At 42.6% G+C, this 23,383-nt stretch overlaps 1 protein-coding gene across 1 annotated transcript; it reads right to left on the reverse strand.

The window, feature by feature from the left end:
- Positions 1–3,406: 3,406 nt before the first annotated feature.
- On the reverse strand, positions 3,407–23,334 carry LOC140575006 (C-type lectin domain family 18 member A-like). Its single transcript, XM_072695120.1, has 11 exons — positions 23,254–23,334; positions 12,929–13,159; positions 12,357–12,454; positions 10,427–10,548; positions 9,122–9,229; positions 8,207–8,299; positions 7,742–7,848; positions 7,488–7,617; positions 7,252–7,348; positions 6,071–6,162; positions 3,407–3,827 (listed from the first exon to the last, which is right to left on the reverse strand). The coding sequence occupies exons 1-11, from the start codon at positions 23,275–23,277 to the stop codon at positions 3,790–3,792; spliced, it is 1,140 nt and encodes a 379-aa protein (XP_072551221.1). The 5' UTR covers positions 23,278–23,334; the 3' UTR covers positions 3,407–3,789.
- Between the last annotated feature and the right edge of the window lie 49 nt (positions 23,335–23,383).

The raw sequence follows: 23,383 nt of genomic DNA on the forward strand, positions 1-23,383 counted from the left end.
GATCAGAACCCTAGCATGGATATAGAGTCAGGCCCATACGAAAATCTGATACACGCCAATATATTGATTTCAAATATATATATGATATATATATATATGATTATGTTTTGAGGTTTATGCCCAATCCTTTATAGCACCGGTGCATATATTGCCATATATCAGATTTCCTGTATGGGGGAGCTCTCCAAATTCACGAACACACAACTTAAATACAGACACAGCATTAGGTGAACGCATAACCTTCTCCAAACAAGCACAATCCGCTCTGCTTTACCTGTGAGAGAGAGACAAACAGGTGTTTATTCAGGCTCTGCCAGGCTGTTTGTCTGCAGCAGCAGTAGGCCGCAGCTCACACTGAGAGACAGACGGCATGAGTTCGGTGCAATCACAGCCAGCAAGCAGGAGCAGAGAGAGGCGCAGGATCAATCAGGCACGTTTTAGCAGGGTATCTGCGTGGCTGGGCTCTAGAGGGGGCCGTGGTAGGTAAATCCACTTTAACTAGCATGCCAGACGACGGAGAGCTGTTTATTTGTGTGGAGGAGAAGATGGGTTAGATTGGCTACAGTTTGAAGCTCACAAAGAATCGATCTGTATAGACACGGTCCAGTGAATCATGAATCATCTCAAATTTCAACACAACTCCATTGAAAACTACTCTACTTTTAAAAAGACACACATATACACGGACTAGACTAGAGCAACATACACAGCTATATTAGATAATACCATTAAGATTTTTACATTTGAAAGTAGCTTGAGAGTTTCATCATGGTCAAAATATGATCACATACACTATATGGGCAAAAGTATTTGGACATTACTCACTCATTACATTTAGATGTTTCATATAGTCCTAATTCCACAGGTATATAAAATCAAATGCAGTCAGTCTGCCTTTCTTCCACACATCAGTGAAAGAACAGGAGGTTCTGAAGAGCTCACTGAACTCCAGCGTGGTTCTGTATGTAATAGGAGACACCGCTGCACCAACAACAACAAGTCAGCTGGTGAAATTTAGACCTTCCCTCCTAGATCTTCCTCCATCAGCTGTGAGTGGTGTTATTATTGAACAGTGGAAGAGTTTAGGAGGAACAGCTCACAGAGAGCAGCTCAGCCACCGAGTGTCTGTCAGACCACGTAAAGTTACAGAGCGGGGTCAGGGCCGAGTGCTGAGCTCAGAGCAGAGTGCAGAAAAGCCCCCAACTGACTCAGTAACTGCAGCAGAGCTCCAGACCTGCTGCTGGTAGAGCTTAGAGCAACGGGGGACCAGCTCCTTATTAATAATAATGCCTATAGGTTTAGAATAGGCCGGTATAAAAGCTCCTGTAGGTGTCCCAATATTTTTGTCCTATAGTGCAGTTCATTGATTACAGTGTTCCACTGTCAGTGTATCTGAATGGCCACCTTTAGTTTAATGCATCACAGTGCACATTATTACCCCTTTAGCTGTGAGATATGGCACAATATCACTTTTTCATGATCTAATATTTGCTCTTTTAAAAATGTAAGCTTTAAAATGAGCTTTTTGTACCTGAAACACTTCCAAACACTTAAGATATAATACTTAAACTACTAAAACGTCTTACATCATCACATCCCACAGTGTGATTTCTGATTACTGGCTACATTTACTACAAGACTCCACTAAATTCATTCTTTTTAATCTCTAGTATCTAATATTGATATGTCATCTCTACTACTACACCGCTACAGCCAGACACACAGAGATATACTATATATATATAGGCCTTCCTATATATATACAGTAGTATATCTCTGTATGTACATAACAATCACACCTGGTTGTGCTGGTCATCATCTTAAAAAACCCATTTGATCCAAATGCTAGGGTGTCCATATTGTGTGATATAAAAAAAGTACACTGGGCACACACATGTATTCACCTGTTAGGATGTTGTGGCTTGTAAATGTGTAATAATGTACATTAACGTACTGTAGCTGCATGGTCTGAGAGGTATTTCCACCCTCACACACACACATACACACACTGCCATAGTTCTACACTTAGGCCTACTGAACCCTCCCAGCCACAACACCCTAACTATGGTGGATTCCCATGTGTTCCCTTGCTATGGTCACTCTAGCATTTGGGTCAAAAGTTGATGATGATCAGCACATATTTAACCATATATTTGCATACAGTATATACATACAGTACCGTCCAGAGGTTTTGGGCACCTAATCCCATTGTTCTAAACCCTGTCTCTTATCAGTAAGAGGGTTTCTACTGTAGAAGCTCCAGATCTCATCAGAACAGATAAAGCAGCTGAACATAAATCCAGTAAAAAGGAGAAACAAGAGCTTCTCATTCTGAAGAAAGAAAGTAGTGAGATCTTGTCGGTGAGCTAGTCTGAAGAACAGAGCTTGGTTCCTCCAGGGTTCTCCTGGACGCCCCCCAGTCCAGCCAGCACAGCGTGGAGGATGTGTTCAACTCCATCAGCAGCAGCAGCAGCAGCAGCAGCTCACCTGATTTACCATCATTAAGCCCTGATTTACCACCAAACCAGGTGTTGATCTGAGGAGAACTCTAAATAATACTAGACTCCATGAGGAGAACTTTGGAGATGTGAAGATAAACACTTACTGCCCAGATAAGCAGCTTAAGGGGCCTAGAACTTTTGCACAGTACTGTATATTGGCAGACGGGGAAGATAAGAACCCGAAACAGAAGGGGGAAAAGTGGAGAGAGAGAGAAAGAGGGAGTGAGAGAGACTGCCTGGCTGATCAGCCATGTGTTTATCAGTGCATTAATATGCATGGAGGTGCAGAGGCGCTGATGAAGGTGCTGAGGAACTGTGTGCTGAGCTAGCCCACTAATACACACGCAGAAGAGCAGGAGATACACCCGGCTCTACCGAAACTGCCTGCAGCTGCTCTGTGAAACTGGATCAGGCTTTACGCAGGTTTTTACTGTTGAGAATCAATATTTGTGCCTCGGTGCGTTGCCTCAGAACAAGGCTCCAGCTTGAAGCGCTTGTACATGAGCAGACTGGGGGCTTGGGGACGGGGTTGAGAACCTACAGTGGGGTGAACACCTGATTTTGATTATATTGGTACACACTGCAGCTGAGATATATCTAGTAATCTTTTTCAAGTGTTTTTCAAGTGTTTGATGGCAAAGCTTCAGCTTCAAGTGTAGCACCCCTCCCTGTCATACAGTCCATATGTGGAGAGAAAGCTGCAAAAACAGCCTATTAAAATCCAACATGTTTACATATACACTACATACAATTTATACAAGAGTATTTCAGCCTGTCCTGCTTTGTGGCTGTTTGAGCAGCCATTCAGAACAGAGATCATTTACATAAATCAAGGAAGAAGAGCAAAAACATCCCATTTAATTCAATAAAAATAAGAGATAAAAAAGTGGTCATGTAAAAAGGATTATTATAGGACTGTTCTTGGTACCTAAACCCCTGCAAACAATAAATAAAAATTAAAAATACCATATGAATCCTTTACAAGCACACCAGTAAACCTCACATGACTGATTAAAGACTGGCCTGCATTAGTTTAGTGAAAATGGTTTATGCCGCTGGATCATACGAAGGCACTGCACTGAGGTTGGAGAGGATTGATCATTTGATACTAGGTTCATTGTAAATTTGCAGCCCACAGTGATGGCAATGCTGCAAAGACCACAATAATAATAATACTTAACAAACAATATACAGTGCAGGCCTGCGGAGCGTCCAGCAGCTGTGCTCGAACCTCCGCATTCACCCTGGATCAGTAGACGTCTGTTGCAGTAACCCAGCCACTCAGCTTTCATCGGCCAAACTCCCAGAGGGCAACGTGCTCCGGACCTGCATGTGAACAGATACACATATTCAGAAAGTGTGCAAGGCAAGCACACACACACACTGAAAAATTAATATGAAATAATAATAACATGTAGAAATGGTGTAAAATATCCCACACAATATAAATGTATATACTATTTTATATAATATAAGTAGAAAATAGCTATTTAAGAATGTGAGTGTGAGAGATGAGGGTGGGGTGAGGTTATAATAAGAGTGAGTAAGAATAAGTGGATTGTGCAAAAGTAATGGCTAATTAATAATAATGATAATAATAATAATAATAATAATAATAATAATATTAATATAATTATACTTATAATTCTGTAATTCAGTTATTTAGGCTGATCATTTTCGAGGCTGATATTCTGAGACCAGTGTGTCTCAGAATAAATAAATAAATAAATAAGATTGTTTAAAGATGTGTGGTCATGAAATATAAAAATAACTGGAAGGAGCAACGTGCCTGAAGCCCTTCCTCCCAATCATACCTCCTATAAATACCATCTTTACCTCATTCACATGTCCACAAGCCTTCTCAATCCTCTACCTCCCCATCACCTCTTCTTCTACCTCTGTTATCTCTCACTCATCAGAGACTGGGGCCTGGCTTCCCACCACAAGCAGAAGCCACCAGAACTTCAACCCAAAGTGGGCCACAGAGTTATCCTTCCAAATCACCATATGCTGACCGCACGGTCAGAACTAGCAAACCAACTTTTAAGCATCGAAGAAGAAATTCTTTTGACACTTTTGTGATTTTTTTTTTGTTGTTGATAATTTGTTTGTTTTTTAATTTATCAAAAATTATTTCATATTTTTTTAGTTAGAGATACCAAGGAGATGCTGGATGAAACAGGACAATCCTTTATTTTTCATTTTCATTTTCTTTATTGTCCTTGTGTAGAAATGACCAGTTCTTTAAGAACAAGCTGCACTTTTAATCCTGTTACGTTAGACATTAATTATGTGATTGAAATCATCTAAAGTCTGAGGCCGGTGTGAGGCCTCGTATTTAACATATCAAAGACGTTTTTAGTAGAATAAATTAAAATAGTAGAATTTAGTAGAATTAATAAATCCCATCTAAGGAGAACTTCTGTTCTAAACACTGTGGTGAATCCAGACCCTGGTCTACCAGTGGCCTCACTACCACCCTATAAAAGCACCTGTGTTTAGCAGTGTGCTCAAAGTGGTCTGAAACGAGCAAGGAAGGCCTATAAGCTAGATATGAATCTCTGAATCACTGCCGTCTAGACTCAGCCGCTCTGTATGACCGCGAGTGCCCTCCTCCAGGCTTCTTGTTTACCACTTATCACTTTAATGCCAATTAACAGCGTGTGTGAAAGCGGCTCCTCCGTCAGCCTGGCAGGGGGTGGATACAGACCGACCAAAAGCAATTAATCCCAGTCAGACTTTTTTCTTCCCACAATTTGCTGCTCCATTGAATTCCCTCGTAGAATGTTTGATTCTGTGTGTATGTGTGAGTGTGTGTGTGTGTGTGTGTGTATGTGTTCCGCAGGTGTGTGTGCCCTCAAGCGCTCAATCGCCCCCCAGACGATCGTTTTCCGTCGATCAGGTCTTTTAAGATTAAGAGCTTTCAAACAACATGTTGTTAAAGTGTCGCCGTGGCAACAATGACTGCATTAAGTCAGCCTCATTAATCAATAACGGCTGCAGGAAAACAAAGCCAAGCAAAACAGATCAAAACCAAACAAGATAAAAGCCACTTTGGTTCAGATCGCAGCGCACTTAAGGATCTGGCAGCCAGTGGTGAGCAGCACCAGAGAGAGGCAGATATCGATCCCACAAAGTGCTTTGTGGCGAACGCCACGCGGCCCTGCTGAGCATCATTAAGATGCTGCGGCGGTTCGGGTGATGTTTTCACTCATAAACCCGAGGACTCATAAAGCGGGGAGCAGAGGAGCAGCTAAAACGCTGCCTGGGTTTATGTGCTGTCTTTGGCTTTATACCCCTCACTTTAGCACCTCTGAACGACTGTCTGGAGCTCCTGCCTCTGAGCTGGAGCTGCGATACCCCTCCGGTCCTCAGCATCCGCTCTCTTCAACATCATCATCTGAGGGTTGCCATGGTGAAATGACAGCGTTGTACTGATCTGCTGCTAATATTCAGCACATGACCAGCAGAGCTGGAGCGTTCGGACCGTTATTCAAAGTGCAGTTTAAACCGGCCCTCCCTCTCCCTCAGCACACCTGAAGCTCACAGGTGAGGATGCTGTTACTCACCAAACTGGCAGATGTATCTGTTGCGAGTTTTGCAGCGCTGGTCATTCCAGTTGAAGGCACTGGACGCTTGCAGTTCCACACAGTTCCCAAAGCTAAAGCCAGAGAGAGAAAAGAGGGACACCCGATGGTCAAAAAGATACATTACAACCCTGTTATCAGCACTAGGGGTGGGAATACTAGGGGAAAACTACTCATACTCGGGTAAATACCGTGTTAAGCTAAAGTTTGGACACCCCTGGCCAAACATAGTGGATTTTATAAGCATGATTAAATCACATCCTCTACAGAGACACACATCTTTCTCTATTTTATATTGATATTAATAAGATTATGTGGGTAAATTAAAGATCTTGAATCTACACATTCTAATACATTATAAGTGTTTATTTACTATTTAAAAAAAAATGAAATAGTAAATAAATTGTAGCATGTGCAAAAGTGTTCTTGCAATATGTCAAATTCAGTAAATAAAAGATTAAAATTAAAAAAGATAAAGATAAATTGTGTGTAAATTGTGCAGAAAATTTTAGAGGTTCACATATTTACACTCAGAAAACCAACAAAGTGTGTCATTTAATAAGGGATGTCCAAACTGTTTGGAGCCAAAAACATCAAATAAAAATATTAAAATAAATAAATAGTTACTATAATATGTCATATTATATTATATATTATATACTACATTATTATTATTATTATTATTATTATTATTATTATTATAAAATAACTTGCAACAAATGGGTGTCACCTGTAGATGTGGGGCATATTTATTTATTTATTTCTATTTTGTTTTCATATAATAATTGAAATCTGTATCAACATAAAAGTTGCAGTGATTCATCTACAGTCTGAGGCTGGTGTGAGGGCTCATATTTATACAAAACATTTATACTAATATTTATACTATTTCATAAAATGTGCATACAGTGTTTTTGCAATATGTAAAATTCAGTAAATAAAAGAGTCAAATTAAAAAGTTGCAGTGATTCATTATGAGTGCTCTGATGGTCTGGAGATGTACTGGGGTTCAATATTGCCAGTCTTGTAATAATCCTGTGTATGGTAGCACAGTACGATTACTTAATGAGTACAGTTAGTATTTTTCCCTCCCTTCTCACACTACATCCCTCAGCTCTGACTGACCGTTTAGTCAACTGTCCATCTCTTATACAGTGTCTCACCCCTGATTGTCCGGCTGTCCAAAAGCAAAGCTTGTAAAAGATGAGGTTTCTCCTGTGTCCCAGCGGAACGAGTCCTTCAGTGGTTTATACGTCAAACCTGTTTTAATGGAGACAGAAAGAAGCATGCATGTACAATGTGGACCTTACAGACTCCATAACATCAGGAAAATGTGCATAACATCAGTGCACAGTTCTATGGACGATCAGAAAATGGTCTGAAAATAAGCTGTCCTCACCGATCCAGAAATTGCGGGTCTCGAAGTCAGAGTCAGTCACCTCGTTGGTGTTCTCCAGTTGGCTCAGGTAAAAAGCCATGATATCCTGGACCTTCTGATTGGTCACCTGGGCCAGAATGCCGCCTCTTTCCTGTCAACCCAAACAGACAACTAGGCCTTACATGCTTATGGAGGAGGCCTGAGGTCTGATGCCTGTTTTAGAGGCCTGACATTGACACAGGTGTGTGGATGATAGCATTCGTGATCTTTCTCACCTGGCAGCGCAGCTTGGCTGTGTAGTAAGTCTCGGCTCCGGAGGAAACCATGAAGCAATTGCCATCTATCTGCATGTCACAGCTGTGGTAGGGAAAGCTCAGCTTCTCTACACAAGAGAAAAAGCCCAGGAATTACACTATGTGGACAAAAGTATTGGGACATCTGCTCATTCAATGTTTCTTCTGAAATCAATATTAAAAGAGTCAATCCTGCTTTTGTTGGAGTAACTGTCTCTACTGTCCAGAGAAGTAGACTTTCTACTAGATTTTGGAGGAGCATTGCTGTGAGGATTTGATTGCATTCAGCCACAAGAGCGTTAGTGAGGTCAGGATGTAAGTATGAAAGTATCATGATTCCAGAGAACACAGCTCTTCCACTGCTCCACAGCTCAATGCTGGGGGGCTTTATACCCCTCTGGCCCATGCCTGTCGGCAATGGGTGCAACTTAATGGTCACCCACGTACCTGCACACTCCGCTCCCCCGTAACCTACATCACACAGACAGGAACACTCCTCCTCCTTGTACCGCCCATGGACACACTGGACACTGCAGCGCACTGAAACACATCAGCGGACCATCAGGACATCACAGTAGGCTTCAGTAGAAACTTATTCTGGCAAAGAGGGGAGATAAGGAGACGGTGGTGGAAGGGATGCGGTTGAATCACTTCACTTCAGCCAAGACTTTAATTAGCTTGTGAGGGAAACTGAAACTCATGGGTAGGAAAGTTCAGGTGATGCAAATTTCAAAGCTTCATAACAAGTATGACTCCATGCCATGGGCTCCTCCAGGTATCCCCCCACATCACTCTAGTGCGGCACTGGCCATCTGCTAGCATCTGGTGCGTCAGAGACGGGGATGCGGCACTTCCCTCCAGGCGCGGTGGCTGGTTGCATGGTGACGTCACATTGACGGCAGTTCGTCTCGCCCTCACTAGTGTCAGGGGTGTTTGCATGTGATGGGGGGGGTTTGTACGGGTTGGGTAATTGATTATCTTAGGCGGTACTGAAGGGTCAGCCCTACTGTTAAAGATCATTAAGGATCTTTAAGAACTTTTTTTAGAGTTCTAATGTTTATTTCAGTGAGATCACTTAAAGAAGTTCCTCAAAGTCCAACAACAGTAGCCTAAAGCTCCTCTAGGACCCTTAAATCAAATGTTTTCTTTAAAGAACCAGACAAAGAACTAAATCCCAAAAGTTCTACCAGACACCCCTAGGAGCACAGAAGAACCTTTGAGTTTTTGAAGGAGCCCCTTGGTTCTTGGAGTAATCTAGAGGTTCCTCAAGGAACTGCTAATTTTTAAAGTGGTCAGCAGAGTGCAGTGAGATCTCCACAGAGCTCCAGATCAACCCTGTCGAGGAAGAGCTAGAACAGTCACCCTGGCAGAAGCGTCCAGTGAACCCAGGGGCACAGAGGCACTGGCATGAAGAGACATTCAGCTGCCCGTTCTGCCCACAGCTCATACGGCATGGGTTTCTGGGGGTCTCTGAAACAAGGAACACATACACACACATGTCAGAAGGTGCAACACACCCTCAAAGCCAAGAGGAGACAGATATAATAAATACCTTGATGTACACTACCGGTCGAAAGTTTGAGAACACCCCAATCTTTTATTTTCTTTTTTTTTTCTTATTCTACCGTCTCAGCACTGCCTGTCTTACTGCCACTCCACCTGCAGTCAACCCTGCAGCTCCAGGTCTTCTCCTCCTCACAGCTGAAGCTGAGACTTGCTCCAGTGTTAAGCTGCTGAGCTACAAGGTGTGGTCACGCGAGCCGTCCATCACACAAGAAGCTGCTGCTGCTGCTGCTGACTCTCAGAAACTGGTCTTCTGATGCTGCTGTGGGTTTAGACCTCTTCCTGTACCAGACCTCTTCAGCTTCCCCCAGTTTCCAAGAGTCTTCTGATGGAGTCTTCTCGGGCCTTATCTGGAGTGCTTTGACTGTGCTTCTGTGTTAAAGGTCTTTTTTAGTCATTATGAGAGGTGCAGTGTTGGGGAAATACCATGGGCAGATGGTATACTGTAAATTGCATTGATTTCTAAAGCTTCATTTATAGCTGTGTGCTTATGGTCCCTAAAAAGGCCTCGTCTGAGGTTATTCTCTGGGCTTAAAGGCCTTAAATGTCAATAAATAGCCGAACAAATTGGAGGTGTTCTAAAACTTTTGACCAGTGGTTTAATTTACCACTAAAATAAGCAAAGAGAAGCATCTATATCTTGTTTTAAAGTGAAGCATGGGCTGAACTTCATTACCTAAAAATACCATGGTATAAACACTGCTTCAGGCAGCCAACCATTCCAGCCGTGATGCGGTTATCTCCAAATGAATATAACATGACAAAAAGCCTAGTGTTTTTCTCTGGGTGCCCTCTGCGTACGAATACAACGTTTATCATACCACTTTAACACAGCTTCTCTAATGAAAGGCACACAGAGCTGAATTCCAGCTACAATTCTCTGGATGTAGCACTTTTTTTTTGCTAACACCAGCAGCACTGCAGCGGCACACGACATGTCATAAAAATGTAAATCAGCACGGCTTCCTTTTTAGTTCTTCAGTTGTGAGGAACATCTCTTATCTGCTTTAGTTTCACAGTGAGTGACTTTTTTATTTTATTTATTTAAGGAAGACCAAAGATTTCAGCATTCAGAGGGTTGCTGGAGGTCCCAGGTGGTCTTACCGCACAAACCGCCAACATGGTCCCAAAGCCGGAGGCAGCCGGACATGGAGGACGTGCAGAGAGAGCAGTACACCCCTGCTTTATAGGGCAACACCTGCCTGCCGTTGACCTCCCAGTTTCCCCTGCACACAGAGTGAGGAGCAGGTTTTACATGGGCAAGACCAACCAACCGGACCAACCAGTGTTCAGCGCGAGACTCTACTGCCCAAACGTAACTGATGAGGGGATGATCTGAGGAGTGAGGACAGAAGGAAGAAGCTGCAATGGACATATAGCATCCCACCTAACATTTAAAGACCCCTAGCTTTTCTGTAGGGAGCAGTCAGAGTCAGAGCCATGGCATACTCGAATGACGCGGCCGCTTAGGGCCTTGATGCCATCAGGGGGCCCCCAAGAGCACCAAGATATCATGCTGAAAATAGATATTTAAAAAATAACATTGAATAATAAGACGAAATGGTATTACACAGATATATATATATATATATATATATATATATATATATATATATATATATATATATATATATATATATATATATATATTTACTATTATTTATTTATATTTATTTATTTGTATTTATTTGTTTAATAGTTGCACACCAATACTAGGTCAACCAATTCCTGCTGCTGCTGCCCCTGTTGAACAAATAAAGATACGCGCCACTTGAGTGGTCAATAAAGGCCTGGGCGCTTCAGCCTATTGCGCAACATCTCTCTCCCTATTAAATGACAAAGCATCTGGTCCTGAGGTGGTGGTTGTATGGGGGGGGGGGAATCTTGCTTAGGGCCCCATAAAGGCTTGGGCCTGCCCTGGGAGCTGTGTTGGTCTGCTGAGATCAGTTTTTCTAATGACCATGTTTAATAAGCATGTTTTCTTTTTTTTTTACTTAAAAATAGCACATAAATATTTGCATGTTTGTAGTGGAGAGCCCTCAGGGCCTTCCGGCCTTTCAGAGAAAGGACTAATGATCCTGGGGCCTCTTATTCTTTTTTTTGTCCACTTTTATCTGACTGTAGTACTCTTAATACTCTTGCGATTTTATTGATGTCCTGGTTCACCAAATTAAGCAAATTCTGTCCCCCATGGTAAACACTGTATGTACAGCAGATTAAGGTAAGCTAGCCCTTGCATTGGCCTTGAGCTGAATCAGCTGGACTGAAAGCCTTTTAGGTTAAGTTAACAAACAGCATAGTAAGAAAATGACAGAGAATCCACCAATCATGTTTTAATTTGCAGTGGGTGGGAACAATTCTGAAATTGTGGAGGTTCTAGATACTTCTAGAGACTGTGAATACAGAAGAAGCCTAAGATACATTATATTATATATATATATAATATATAATGTAGTTACTAAATAATATGCAGTAGTTACTGTTTAATAACCCAGTGGGTTAAAACCCCTTTCAATGAGCTTTTATTACAAAGCATTAATTTTAATTAATTTTATTATTAAATATTATTAAAAATTAACATTTTAAGAAAGCCTATCAGTCTAGTAGCCTCTTACCTCCTTAACACTCCAAGTGGCTTCTCACACAGTAAGGTGTATTACTCAGTAACTACAGGGACTTCTGTACAAACTGGTGAGGCTATTCTCTGCTAATAGAAGTTTGTAATAACACTTTTGGCCCACCAGCGGACCACAGGCTTTTTAATGGACTACTTTTATAGAGCTTAATAGCCAGTAGTTCCAGATTAGCCTTATTCACACCTTTAATGTAAGAATTTGACCATTTTACATTGTTGTCCATGTATTTCCTGAATATTAGTTCAATGCTTCTATTATATACAGTCATAAAATTCTATTTTCCCAAACATCTGAGCATGTAGATGACGTCTATAATCATGAAAAAACAAACACTTGGTCACACAGGAGCTCATGGGCACACAGAAATAGACCTCATGAGAAACAGCAGGCTCTCTTACCCCGGGGAATATGCACAGACGAACAGGTCCCAATGCACAGCGCCGCTTCTACACACATGCACAGCACAGCCCACCTGACTGGATGTGGCCCACACCAGCTGAAATACACACACATACACACACACACAAACACACACAGCCACATTCACATTTACTCACTTATAAAATAAACACACACAAATAACCACATTGCTGTTTCTAACATCAGGGGTTTCCAGTTTGGGTGCGTTCTGGAGGGTCTTAGTCCAGCATCGTTCAGTGATCCACCTGCTTGAATGCACCTGGTGCATGGTTCAGCACAGTGGCTACTGGCCATTCTGACTCCCTAAAGTCAGAAATGTGTCCTTTCAAACTGGTCAATTTATCACATAAACAATATTAATGCCCTGTATGAGCTGGGTGCAGAATTTCATGAAAAGAACACCTCCCCAAATGGTTTCAGCTTCTGCAGCAGGATTATGATCCTAAACACACCTCAGAAGCCACAGTGGACCACCTCAAACTCCAACTCTCCAGAACCAGAACTGGACACCCCCGTCTTACGCTGTCATAAACAGACACGCATAATTCACCTGTGTGTAATGCTCGCAGGTGCCATTGTTCCTGCACTGACCACTTTGGTAGATGTAGTCCTGGCCCTCTTGGAACCAAGAGTTGATGACCTCAGGAAAGGAGACCACACCGTGAGGAGCCTGACCGATGTTCCACCCAATGTGCTCCGTGTGGTCTTCTACTCTGGAACTGTGCTCTGAGCAGGACTGGGCTCTTTCCTGGGCCAGCCCTGCTAGCGCCTCACTGTGCTTCTGCAGAGGAACGAAGAGTTCTCAGTAAATTAAAAAAATCCAGCTCAGGTCAAAGTCCTGGAGGAGTGTTTCCCAGTCCTGGCACTCGAGCGCCATGGCTCTGCATTATTTAGTGAATTGCTCTGCTCGAATGCCCCCAGTTTTTAGCTGAGGAAAGGCTCTCTAATGACCTGATGAGTGTAATCAGATGAGTTATGAGTTATAGAGTGCTCAAATGTGCAGGACGGGTTAGGTCAGGACTGGGGTTAAGAAACCCCAAGAGACTGCAGGCCCACTGTGCATTAGTATTAGCCTGGACTTTCAAACTTTCATAGGCCCTAAAATAGAACCCTGTGGCACGCCACAAAATCTTATAAACTAAATGGCAATATAATAGTTTTTCCTCTGGGAATAATAACTGAATCATTGTATACAGGGGTTAATAGGTTAATGCACATAAAAAAATAATAATTTGAAAGATTTGACCAAAATCTTTATCTTTATCTTCATCTATATCCCGATACATCCCTTGCTCTTTTCTGAGGGGCTCTTATTTATGGCCTTTCATTGAAACCACTGTCAAGGAGGCATCTGTATACCTATCTTATCAGGAGGCATCAGGGTGCATCCTATCGGCATAAAGTGTTTCTACATTAATTATAAATTAATATATATTTTTTTATTTGTTTGTTTGTTTATTTTTGTTTTTTGTTTTTTTCCGTAGCAGATAATAAATAATCAAGGAGGCATCTGGATACCTATCTTATCAGGAGGCATCAGGGTGCATCCTATCGGCATAAAGTGTTTCTACATTTATTATAAATTAATATATATTTTTGTTTGTTTGTTTTTGTTGTTTTTTTTGTTTTTCATAGCAGGTAATACATAATCTGAATGCCTCTCTTTTTGAACTGATCTGGATATAAATAGAGCTCTTTAATGTAATAATATAATATTAAAGCAGTATTATGTGAGAAATGGTATTATGCTCCTCGGTTCCCCCTACAGGTGTGGAATGCAATTCACTTCTACACCACTTCTGTAAATACACATCATGCTTTGGGTGCCCCCTTGAGTGGAAATGACCGTTTTCTGAAGCTGATATTTGAAGGTAAAACTGTTAAATATGTTGCTTTAACATTAACATATGAACACAAGGCACATGTTCAGGCCCTGCTCATAGTCCATTTCTGCTGTATCAAACAATGTATCACGTCAGGACGCCTCTGTTTTCTCTCCTACTGCATTTGAACTCGGACATAAAGGTGATATCTAAACACAGATAGTTATTAAAAGGCCCTTCACTCCTGCCAGAAGGCACTGCCCTTACAGCCCAACCAGCCCCTGATGAAGCATCAACACCAAGCCAGGAAAAATGAGGTCACTGAGCTCCATAAAGCAGCGGCATGGGTAGATCAGTCCGACGACAATGTCACGATCCTAATTTAGACAACTAGAGTGTGAAAGAGGACTACAGGGCTATAGCTGTTGCCTAATTTATCTTGGAGAGTGTGGATAATAAGGTACGACATCATCAGGCAGGACCTACCAAAGTAATGGCTGCACTTGACCCTTTTGGTCAAGACAAGCTATTGTACCTTATTACAAAATACAGGAGCTACAAAGCTAAAAACCATGTCTTGGTTACATACAGACAAGGAAATGTACACTGTTTGACCAAATGTTTGTGGACACCCCTTCTAATGAATGCATTCAGCTACTTTAAGCTGCACCCATTGCTGACACAGACGTGCAAATGCACACACACAGCTTGTCTAGTCATTGTAGAGTACTCTCTAGGACTCTCTGGAGCAGAATAACATGAACCTATTGGCACCATGCTGCCTGACTTACCTCACTAACACTCATGTTGCTGAAACAATCAAATCCTCACAGCAATGCTCCTCCAAAATCTAGTAGAAAGCCTTCTTACCTGAGACAGATACTCCAAAAAAACATTTTTAATACCCTTGACTTTGGACAAAACAATGAACAAGCAGGTGTCCCAATACTTTTGTCAATTTATATATATATTAATGGTCAAAAATTGCCTGAAATAAAATCCTCCAGAATATATGGCAAATGCATTGTGAGTGTGTGTGTGGTGTGTATGTGTGTATGTGTGTGGGGGGGGGGGGGCATTGCTCAGAGCATTGCTCAGAGCTTTAGTAAGTTTCCCTCAGACAAATGAAACACTCAGAGCTTCTCAAATGTAGGATCTCAGATAAGGATCTGCGTTCCATGAACAGCAGCAGTGAACTGTAAATGAGGGCACAGAGGAGCGAGGGATGAGGGATTCCACTTCCTGAGCTGCGGGGATCAGAGGAAGGGAGGTGGTGAAACTGGAGAAGTCTGTGGTGACACTGGGTAAGGCTGAGGTCAGGACAAGCCTATGGGGAATTATATCACACATGGAGATTTGAGGTAGCCAATCAAACAGCTTGGAAAGAACAGCTGATGAGCAACCAGAAAGCTCAGAGGAGGCTCCTCATCTACAACTACACTAAAATACATGTTACAGTTCTTATAGTCCAGAGGTTTTAGGCCCCTAATCCCATTACTCTCAGCAGCAGTGAGAGAGTTCTACTGTAGAAGCTCCAGATCTCATCAGAACAGATAAAGCAGGTGAACATAAATCCAGTAAAAAGGAGAAACAAGAGCTTCTCATTCTGAAGAAAGAAAGTAGTGAGATCTTGTCGGTGAGCTAGTCTGAAGAACAGAGCTTGGTTCCTCCAGGGTTCTCCTGGACGCCCCCCAGTCCAGCCAGCACAGCGTGGAGGATGTGTTCAACTCCATCAGCAGCAGCAGCAGCAGCAGCAGCAGCAGCAGCTCACCTGATTTACCATCATTAAGCCCTGATTTACCATCAAACCATGTGTTACTATGAGGAGAATGGGTGTCCACAAATATTTGGACACATAGTGTATGAACCCAAGACACTATTTAATTAATAAACTATGGATCTGCTTTAGTCTAACGCTTCTCGATACAGCCTTCTTGACCTTGGATGCTCATTTGAGAGGCAGGTACAATAGTCTCACACCAGAGTGATTCAGGGGGGTGAAGTGACTCACTCCTGGCCTGTATCCAGCCCTCAGACGAGATGACAAATTGCCAGTGAAAAGGCCTCACACAAGCATCCCCATTTTGCCTGAGTCAGAAGGCTGTGACATTATTGTGAATAGCCAGACTCTGGGTATGACTGACTTCCTATGTCCTACACCCTCTACCCCTGTTTCTTTACCCCCCCGCCGTGCTTTAGAGGTAAAGTCACTGTAATTGTCAGTCTCCAGCTAATCTGCCTGACCTGGTCTCGCCCCCTGACCCCTGAATGGCAGCCGAGTGTCTATGCGGCCACCGGCATGACACGCCTGCCTGGGCAGAAGCAGCGTGTTCCCATGGAAACGGCTGTCACCACTCCAAAACCTAGCGTGAAATCAAGTCTTGGAAGGGGGGTGGGGGGCGGGTGGATGGGTGCAGTTTCCGCAGATGTGGTTTCACAGCGGGCCCCCCGGCCCCCCAAGAACGGGTCCCGTTTCAGGCAGCCTGAGATGCAGGCTGAGGAGGGGAGGGAGGACCGGGCCAGAAGCTCGCTGGCACAAATCAACGGTCAAGTCACCCGAGCCATCCTATAGTCATTCCCCTCCGTGCTATAGACAGAGATGAAACTCAGACAGGCCATCAGCAGGTCTCCTTTAGCTGCAGCCCTCCTCCCCATCCTGCCCTATCTTTCCACACTCGCTCTCTGTAAAGCCTCAGAGATGCTGCCAGCTCTCTGTCACCCCACGGCCTCCTCTCTGGAGGCAGAGCTCCTTACAGGACTGACAGCGTGCATTTAGCTCCGCTCACAGTGGAAGACTGCAAATGGCTGTGTGCTAAAAAACAACAGTCCTCGTCCCACTCTAAAGGACTGAAACCAGCCAAACACATCCCAGTGATTTCCTCTGCTGGGAGTGTGGACGGACAGGCAGATGGCTGGCTTTCTAAAAAAATTAAAATAATGAAGTACCACATCCACCCTCCAAATCCTCCAAATCCTGCTTTTACAGTCTTTTGAATAGCAGTTCTATGAACAGTATTATATACACTGATCAGCCACAACATTAAGACCTGCAACTGAGTCGGTCACTGCCTCGACAGATCTGACCCTTCGAGGCATGGACTCCACAAGTGGTTTCTGGCCTATCAGCACATCAGTAGCGGGTAGGTGGGCCCTCCATGAGCATCACTGAGTTCTGTCACTGGTTCACTTTTGGTAGGTACTGACCACTGCATACCAGGAACACCCCACAAGACCCAATATCTGATGTTCTGGAGATGTTCTGACCCTTCAGTCATTGTCTAGAACATCACAGTTTGTTTTTTGTCAAAGTGTCTCATTACCTTTAAGACTGTCCACTTCCTTACTCTTTGACAGGAGACAGTCCAGATGAAGGTAATCAATGTTTCTTACTTCCTCTGTTATTATTATTATTATTATAATTATAATTATTATTAGTAGCAACACAAAATAAATAAAGTAGCAATTTTGGCATATCAAAGGCTTTAAGCCTCAGAACTCAATCAACTCATTATTCCTTAATTGACTTGGTAGGATTGGTTAAGCAGGTCAAGACCTGTCATTAGAAAATTCCCAAGGGCAATAAATTGTCCAGCCCTTCAGACCTTCTTCCAACTATATGAAACGTATCATATTAACCACTCATCATTTTATCATATTACCATAGTTTATACATTTAGTGTATGTAATGCTATATATTTTTAATTCTAATATATTTATTTATATATTTTTAGCATTTTAGATTCTTTGCCATCTTTATATTTTAAATACTTCACTTCTAGTTGTACCATGTATGTGACAAGTAAGCTTTGATTTGATTTGATGATCCAGAAGTTAAAATATTCTATATTAATTGCCATATATTGCAATACTGTAAGTGAGACGAAATACTGCGATTTTTAATCAAATGTTAGTATAGAAACACGCCATCATCTGCATAAAAGTAGACCTCGCATCCAATCAGTGGGATCTGAAGACAGAGTACAACACTGCCATCTAGTGGTCAGGGTTTAATCACTGCAAAAAATGAACCACTGTCTGCCACCAGACTATTCACTGAAAATTAATTCCACAATACTTTATAATATTGATATTTTCCTACATCCCTACTGACTAATTCTAATAAATATAAACCAGAGCGTCAGACGCCAGGCGTGTGCACACAGACACACACACACAGACACACACACACACACACACAGCACAGCCCCTTCCCTCTATTTTCCATTTCACACTCCACACTGATCTGAGGAAATGACCTCGCTTTCATTACTGTGCAGCTGAGGTTTGAAAGAGCAATCCTTCCCACAACACACACACACACACACACACACACACATACACCCCCCCCCCCCCCAACTCTTCTTTTTCAGTTACACACTCCATCATTCCAAATGCTCTCAGTCTCCATTCACTTCAAGAACCATAAGAGGGGTCAGTGGGAGAAAAAGGGCCATCATTTGAGAAACTTTATGAAATTAGGGAATCTTATCTCCCTCTGAAAGGAGGGCTTAGAGCTCCAGTGTGAGGCTCTAATCTCTTTACAGCCACAGACAATCAGACTGCTCTTATAGATTCCTGCGCAAATATTCCCAAACGATAATCACAAAGCCGCTTCAGCCCAAAGCCTTTTCAGATTTATCACTGAAGCACTTTAATATCCCTCTTCTACTCCCCAGAAACTCCACCGTCACACTTCCCCAGAAATCACCTGAAACGCAGAAGAGACGTGAATGCCGACACTGCCTGCAGAAAAGACTGCAACACGAGACCATGAGCGAGACGCTCTGCCTGTGATGTCATCATTACATGCAGCTACAGACGGCATATCAGAAGGAGAAAGAGGGCCTGAGAATATCACACAACTAGAAGAGATTAGGTCAAGAACCTGCCGATACGAGACCTATCATGATATTCATGATGATTTCGTACATTGCGATACTATAATCAGGCCATATTTTTGATAAAACTATTATAGCATTAAAAAACACATCTGCATAAAATCTGAGTAAAAGGAAATCTACACCAGGGTGTTATATACCAAATCTATACCAAATAATCCCAAGGACGACTGGTTTTAATTATACTTTTAATGACAAAAGTATTGGGACACCTGCTTATTCACTGTTTCTTTTAAAATTAAGGGTATTAAAAGAGCTGATCCTGCTTTTGTTGGAGTAACTGTCTCTACTGTCCAGAGAAGACGACTTTCTACTAGATTTTGGAGGAGGAGCATTGCTGTGATAAGCATGTTACTGAGGTCAGGATGTTGGATGATGATCACCACCATACCTCATCATCCCCAACTCCGCATTCAACTCATACCAAAAGTACTGGATGGAGCTCCACCACCACCATCATACCAGAGAACACAGTCCTTCCACTGCTCCACAGCTCCTCAAAGCTGGGGGGCTTAATATCCCTCTATAGCCCACGCCTAGCATTAGGCAGCATGGTACCCATGATGCCGATAGGTTCCTGATGTTGATCTGCTCCAGAGGGTCCTATTCTATTGGCAGTACTTCTTCTCTGCAGGGACTAGACAAGCTGTGTGTGTGCATTTGCACATGTGTGCAACTTAAAGCAGGTGAATGCATTCATTAGGGGATGTCCACAAACATTTGGACATGGAGCTGTGCTCAACATGTTTATTGTGGTCACTAAGGCTATAATTCATTACACCACTGCCTGAATGAAGAGCTTTAGCAATGATGAATAAAAAGAGCCTAGAAGCTTATTATCACTGTCATGCAAAAGTCTCATATGTCTTGGGCAGTTGTCATTTACATTGTATCATAATTTCATAATAATCGAAATTGTTCAAAATTACTTAAAATATAATATTTTCACATTGACACATTTCCATTGAAAGGTACAAAGGCTTTTTTTTCTTATGCCACACTATTAATCTCATTAATAATCAGACTGATTAAAAATGTCAATTTCCAATGGCCATGTTCATGTACACATGGGGATAATACAGGAAATACAAAAATATGGAAATATGGTAATATTATATATGATAAGAATAGATAAGATAATCCTTTATTAGTCCCACAGTGGGGAAATTCTCAGTGTCAGCAGAAAAGGGACAGCAAGACACTCAGATGCACAAACGTAGATAAATTACCACCATATACACAACATAAATAATAAAGCAAAATGAATATTATTTACAGATTATTTACAGATAATTTCGAAAAATATTCAATAATATATATATATATATATATATATATGGTATTATATGGTAATATACTATCATTATAATTCTGATCAGATCGTCTGATTAGGTGTCCTAATGATACTGGTTCAGTAAATGTTATTAATACTGGAATAGTCTTTATTAGAAATGTAAGCTTCCCACCCATCCCACAAGCAGGCAGCAATGTTATCCGTTGCACTACTCCAAGCCACACCACCCCGTCACACTCAACCCCGTCACACTCAACCCCGTCACACTCAACCCCATCACACGTTGGAACTGTGGTGAGAGTGTTTAATTTGCTTTTGCTGCCTTTTTTTTTGTCTACGCAAAACGCACCAATTCCTGAGAAGGACTCATAGACCAACACTGGGGCGAGAGTGCAGGACTTACAGAGACGTGTCCAGTCTGTAAAAATATGAGCAAACGCTGACCTGAAATGGACCCGGAAATCCCTTTTACGGTCATTTTCTGCAATTTAGATACATTTATAATAAATTTAGATAGATTTATAATAAATAATTAGACGTCTCATGGCATCCCTACATGCAATATGTGAAGTACTGCACCTTTTCGGAGGAATTTGACAGTAATCTACTGCTCACTGTGTGCGTTTCTGAGGCGAGCGTATGCAATTAGTGCACTTCAATCAGCCGTAACCAATATTGCAGTACAGTACAGCTATTATCATTCCTGCACCACTAACAGTAATGAAGCACTATGAAGCCCCCTAGGCCCTCCATAGAGCTTCACAGTAGTACACACAGCCCCGGCCTTCGCTACTGAAAGTAGTAGCAGATGTGTCTGGTATACTGTAGCTCAACCTCTGACATGAGCTGTCTACAATGACTCAATTATGTGGGCTGATCGTTTGTATTCTGTCTGCCAAGCCCTCTAAACCCGAGGAGGCCCATAAGGGCAGATCCACTCCAAACGGAGTGCGCGGACATCAGGATTAGCGCCCCTGTGTGCCCTCGTTCAGCAGTAGCTGTGCTCATGATGCCACTGTGCCTGTGCTCACAGATACCCGACTGCGCGAAATACCACTGTTTGGCATATCGCTGTTTCAATATAGGATATCATCCGCAGGACTTCTGTTCAGATGAGCTGCATTTCCCAATAAGAATAGCCTCCAGAAAGGCCTCCGACTGCCCGTGGGAGTCACATTTCAAATGCCTGATTTTCAAAACTATGTGCTTTTATCAGGAGGGACTGAGGAGAAGCACTCAAGGTCAGCGGTCTGCGGTTCTCAGCAAACAGCATCTTTCTTAGAAGCACACTATACGGACAAAAGTATTGGGACACCTGTTTATTCACTGTTTCTTTTAAAATCAAGGGTATTAAAATGGGTTTGTCCTGCTTTTGTTGGAGTAACTGTCTCTACTAGATTTTGGAGGGATGAGCATTGCTGTGATGATTTGATTGCATTCAGTGTCAAGCATGTTACTGAGGTCAGGATGATAAAAGGATAAAGGATAAAGGTGCATGTATTCGTCACTGTACAGTGTGGACTGTACAGCGAAATGTGTCCTCCGCATTTAACCCATCTGGTAGTGAACACACACTCACACACACACACGTGTTAGGGGCAGTGAGTACACACACACACCCAGAGCGGTGGGCAGCCAACTCCAGCGCCCGGGGAGCAGAGAGGGTAAAGGGCCTTGCTCAAGGGCCCAACAGTGGCAGCTTGCCGAGCCCGGGAATCGAACCCACAACCCTGTTATCGATATCCCGGCGCTCTAACCGCTGAGCCACCACTGCCCCACCTCATCATCCTCGACTTTGCATTCAACTCATCCCAAAAGTACTGGATGGAGCTCAACCACCATCATTCCAGAGAACACACAGTTCTTCCACTGCTCCACAGCTCCTCAATGCTGGGGGGCTTTATACCCCTCTATAGCCCACGCCTGGCATTAGGCAGCATGGTACCAATAGGGTCATGATGTTGATCTGCTCCAGAGAGTCCTATTCTATCGGCAGTACTTCTTCTCTGCAGGGACTAGACAAGCTGTGTGTGTGCATTTGCACATGTGTGCAACTTAAAGCAGGTGAATGCATTCATTAGGGGATGTCCACAAACATTTGGACATGGAGCTGTGCTCAACATGTTTTTTGTGGTCACTAAAGCTGTAATCCATTACACCACTGCCTGAATGAAGAGCTTTAGCAATGACGAATGAAAAGAGCCTAGAAGCTTATTATCACTGTCATGCAAAAGTCTCATATGTCTTGGTCAGTTGTCATTTACATTGTATCATAATTTCATAATAAATGGACCAATCGAAATTCTTCAAAATGACTTAAAATCTAATATTTTCGCATTGACCTCCATTGAAAGGTATGAAGGCTTTTTTTTTCTTCTCCTGTAAAGCTGCCAATTTGGAGATCCAAGCTTTTGGAGGACAGCGATGATATGCTAGTCTCTACCCTCCCAGCACTGGTAGCATCATGTGATAGGACGGGTTTTAGCTACTTAGTGGGAATTGGAAATAACTAAAAGATCATTATTAGCAGTTTTAAATGGGTTTCTTCCTTTTCTGATCACTAAAACATGACTGAAGATAAACTGACAAAACAGCAACGTCCACAAACTTTAACAAATTCAGCAACATGTTCCTCCCTGAAATCATGAAGCTTCAGAGAGTCCTCACGGGCCTACAGGAACGCGTAGAGCTTTAGGTTCAAAGAACAATTCCCTCCTCATTCAGCAGGACCTCCTTGAATTCTTTCCTGATGGTAAGTGGGGGGGATTAAGACTCAGTGGCTGGTAAGAGGCTGGCAACCGGCGCTGATGTACCAGCGCACCTACATTAACGAAACATCAGCAAACAAAGGCAAACTCACCATTTTCTGCATGTTTGCAGCCATGGGGTCGACCCGACTGCGCAGTCTATTGTGCTGTGTAACAATCTGAAAATGCTCCTTCACCCCGAGCCCTGGAATAAAAGAGAGGCCTATAATGACTCCACCGCCA

This window comes from Salminus brasiliensis, chromosome 13, assembly GCF_030463535.1.
Source record: "Salminus brasiliensis chromosome 13, fSalBra1.hap2, whole genome shotgun sequence".
In the NCBI taxonomy this organism is placed as follows: domain Eukaryota; kingdom Metazoa; phylum Chordata; class Actinopteri; order Characiformes; family Bryconidae; genus Salminus; species Salminus brasiliensis.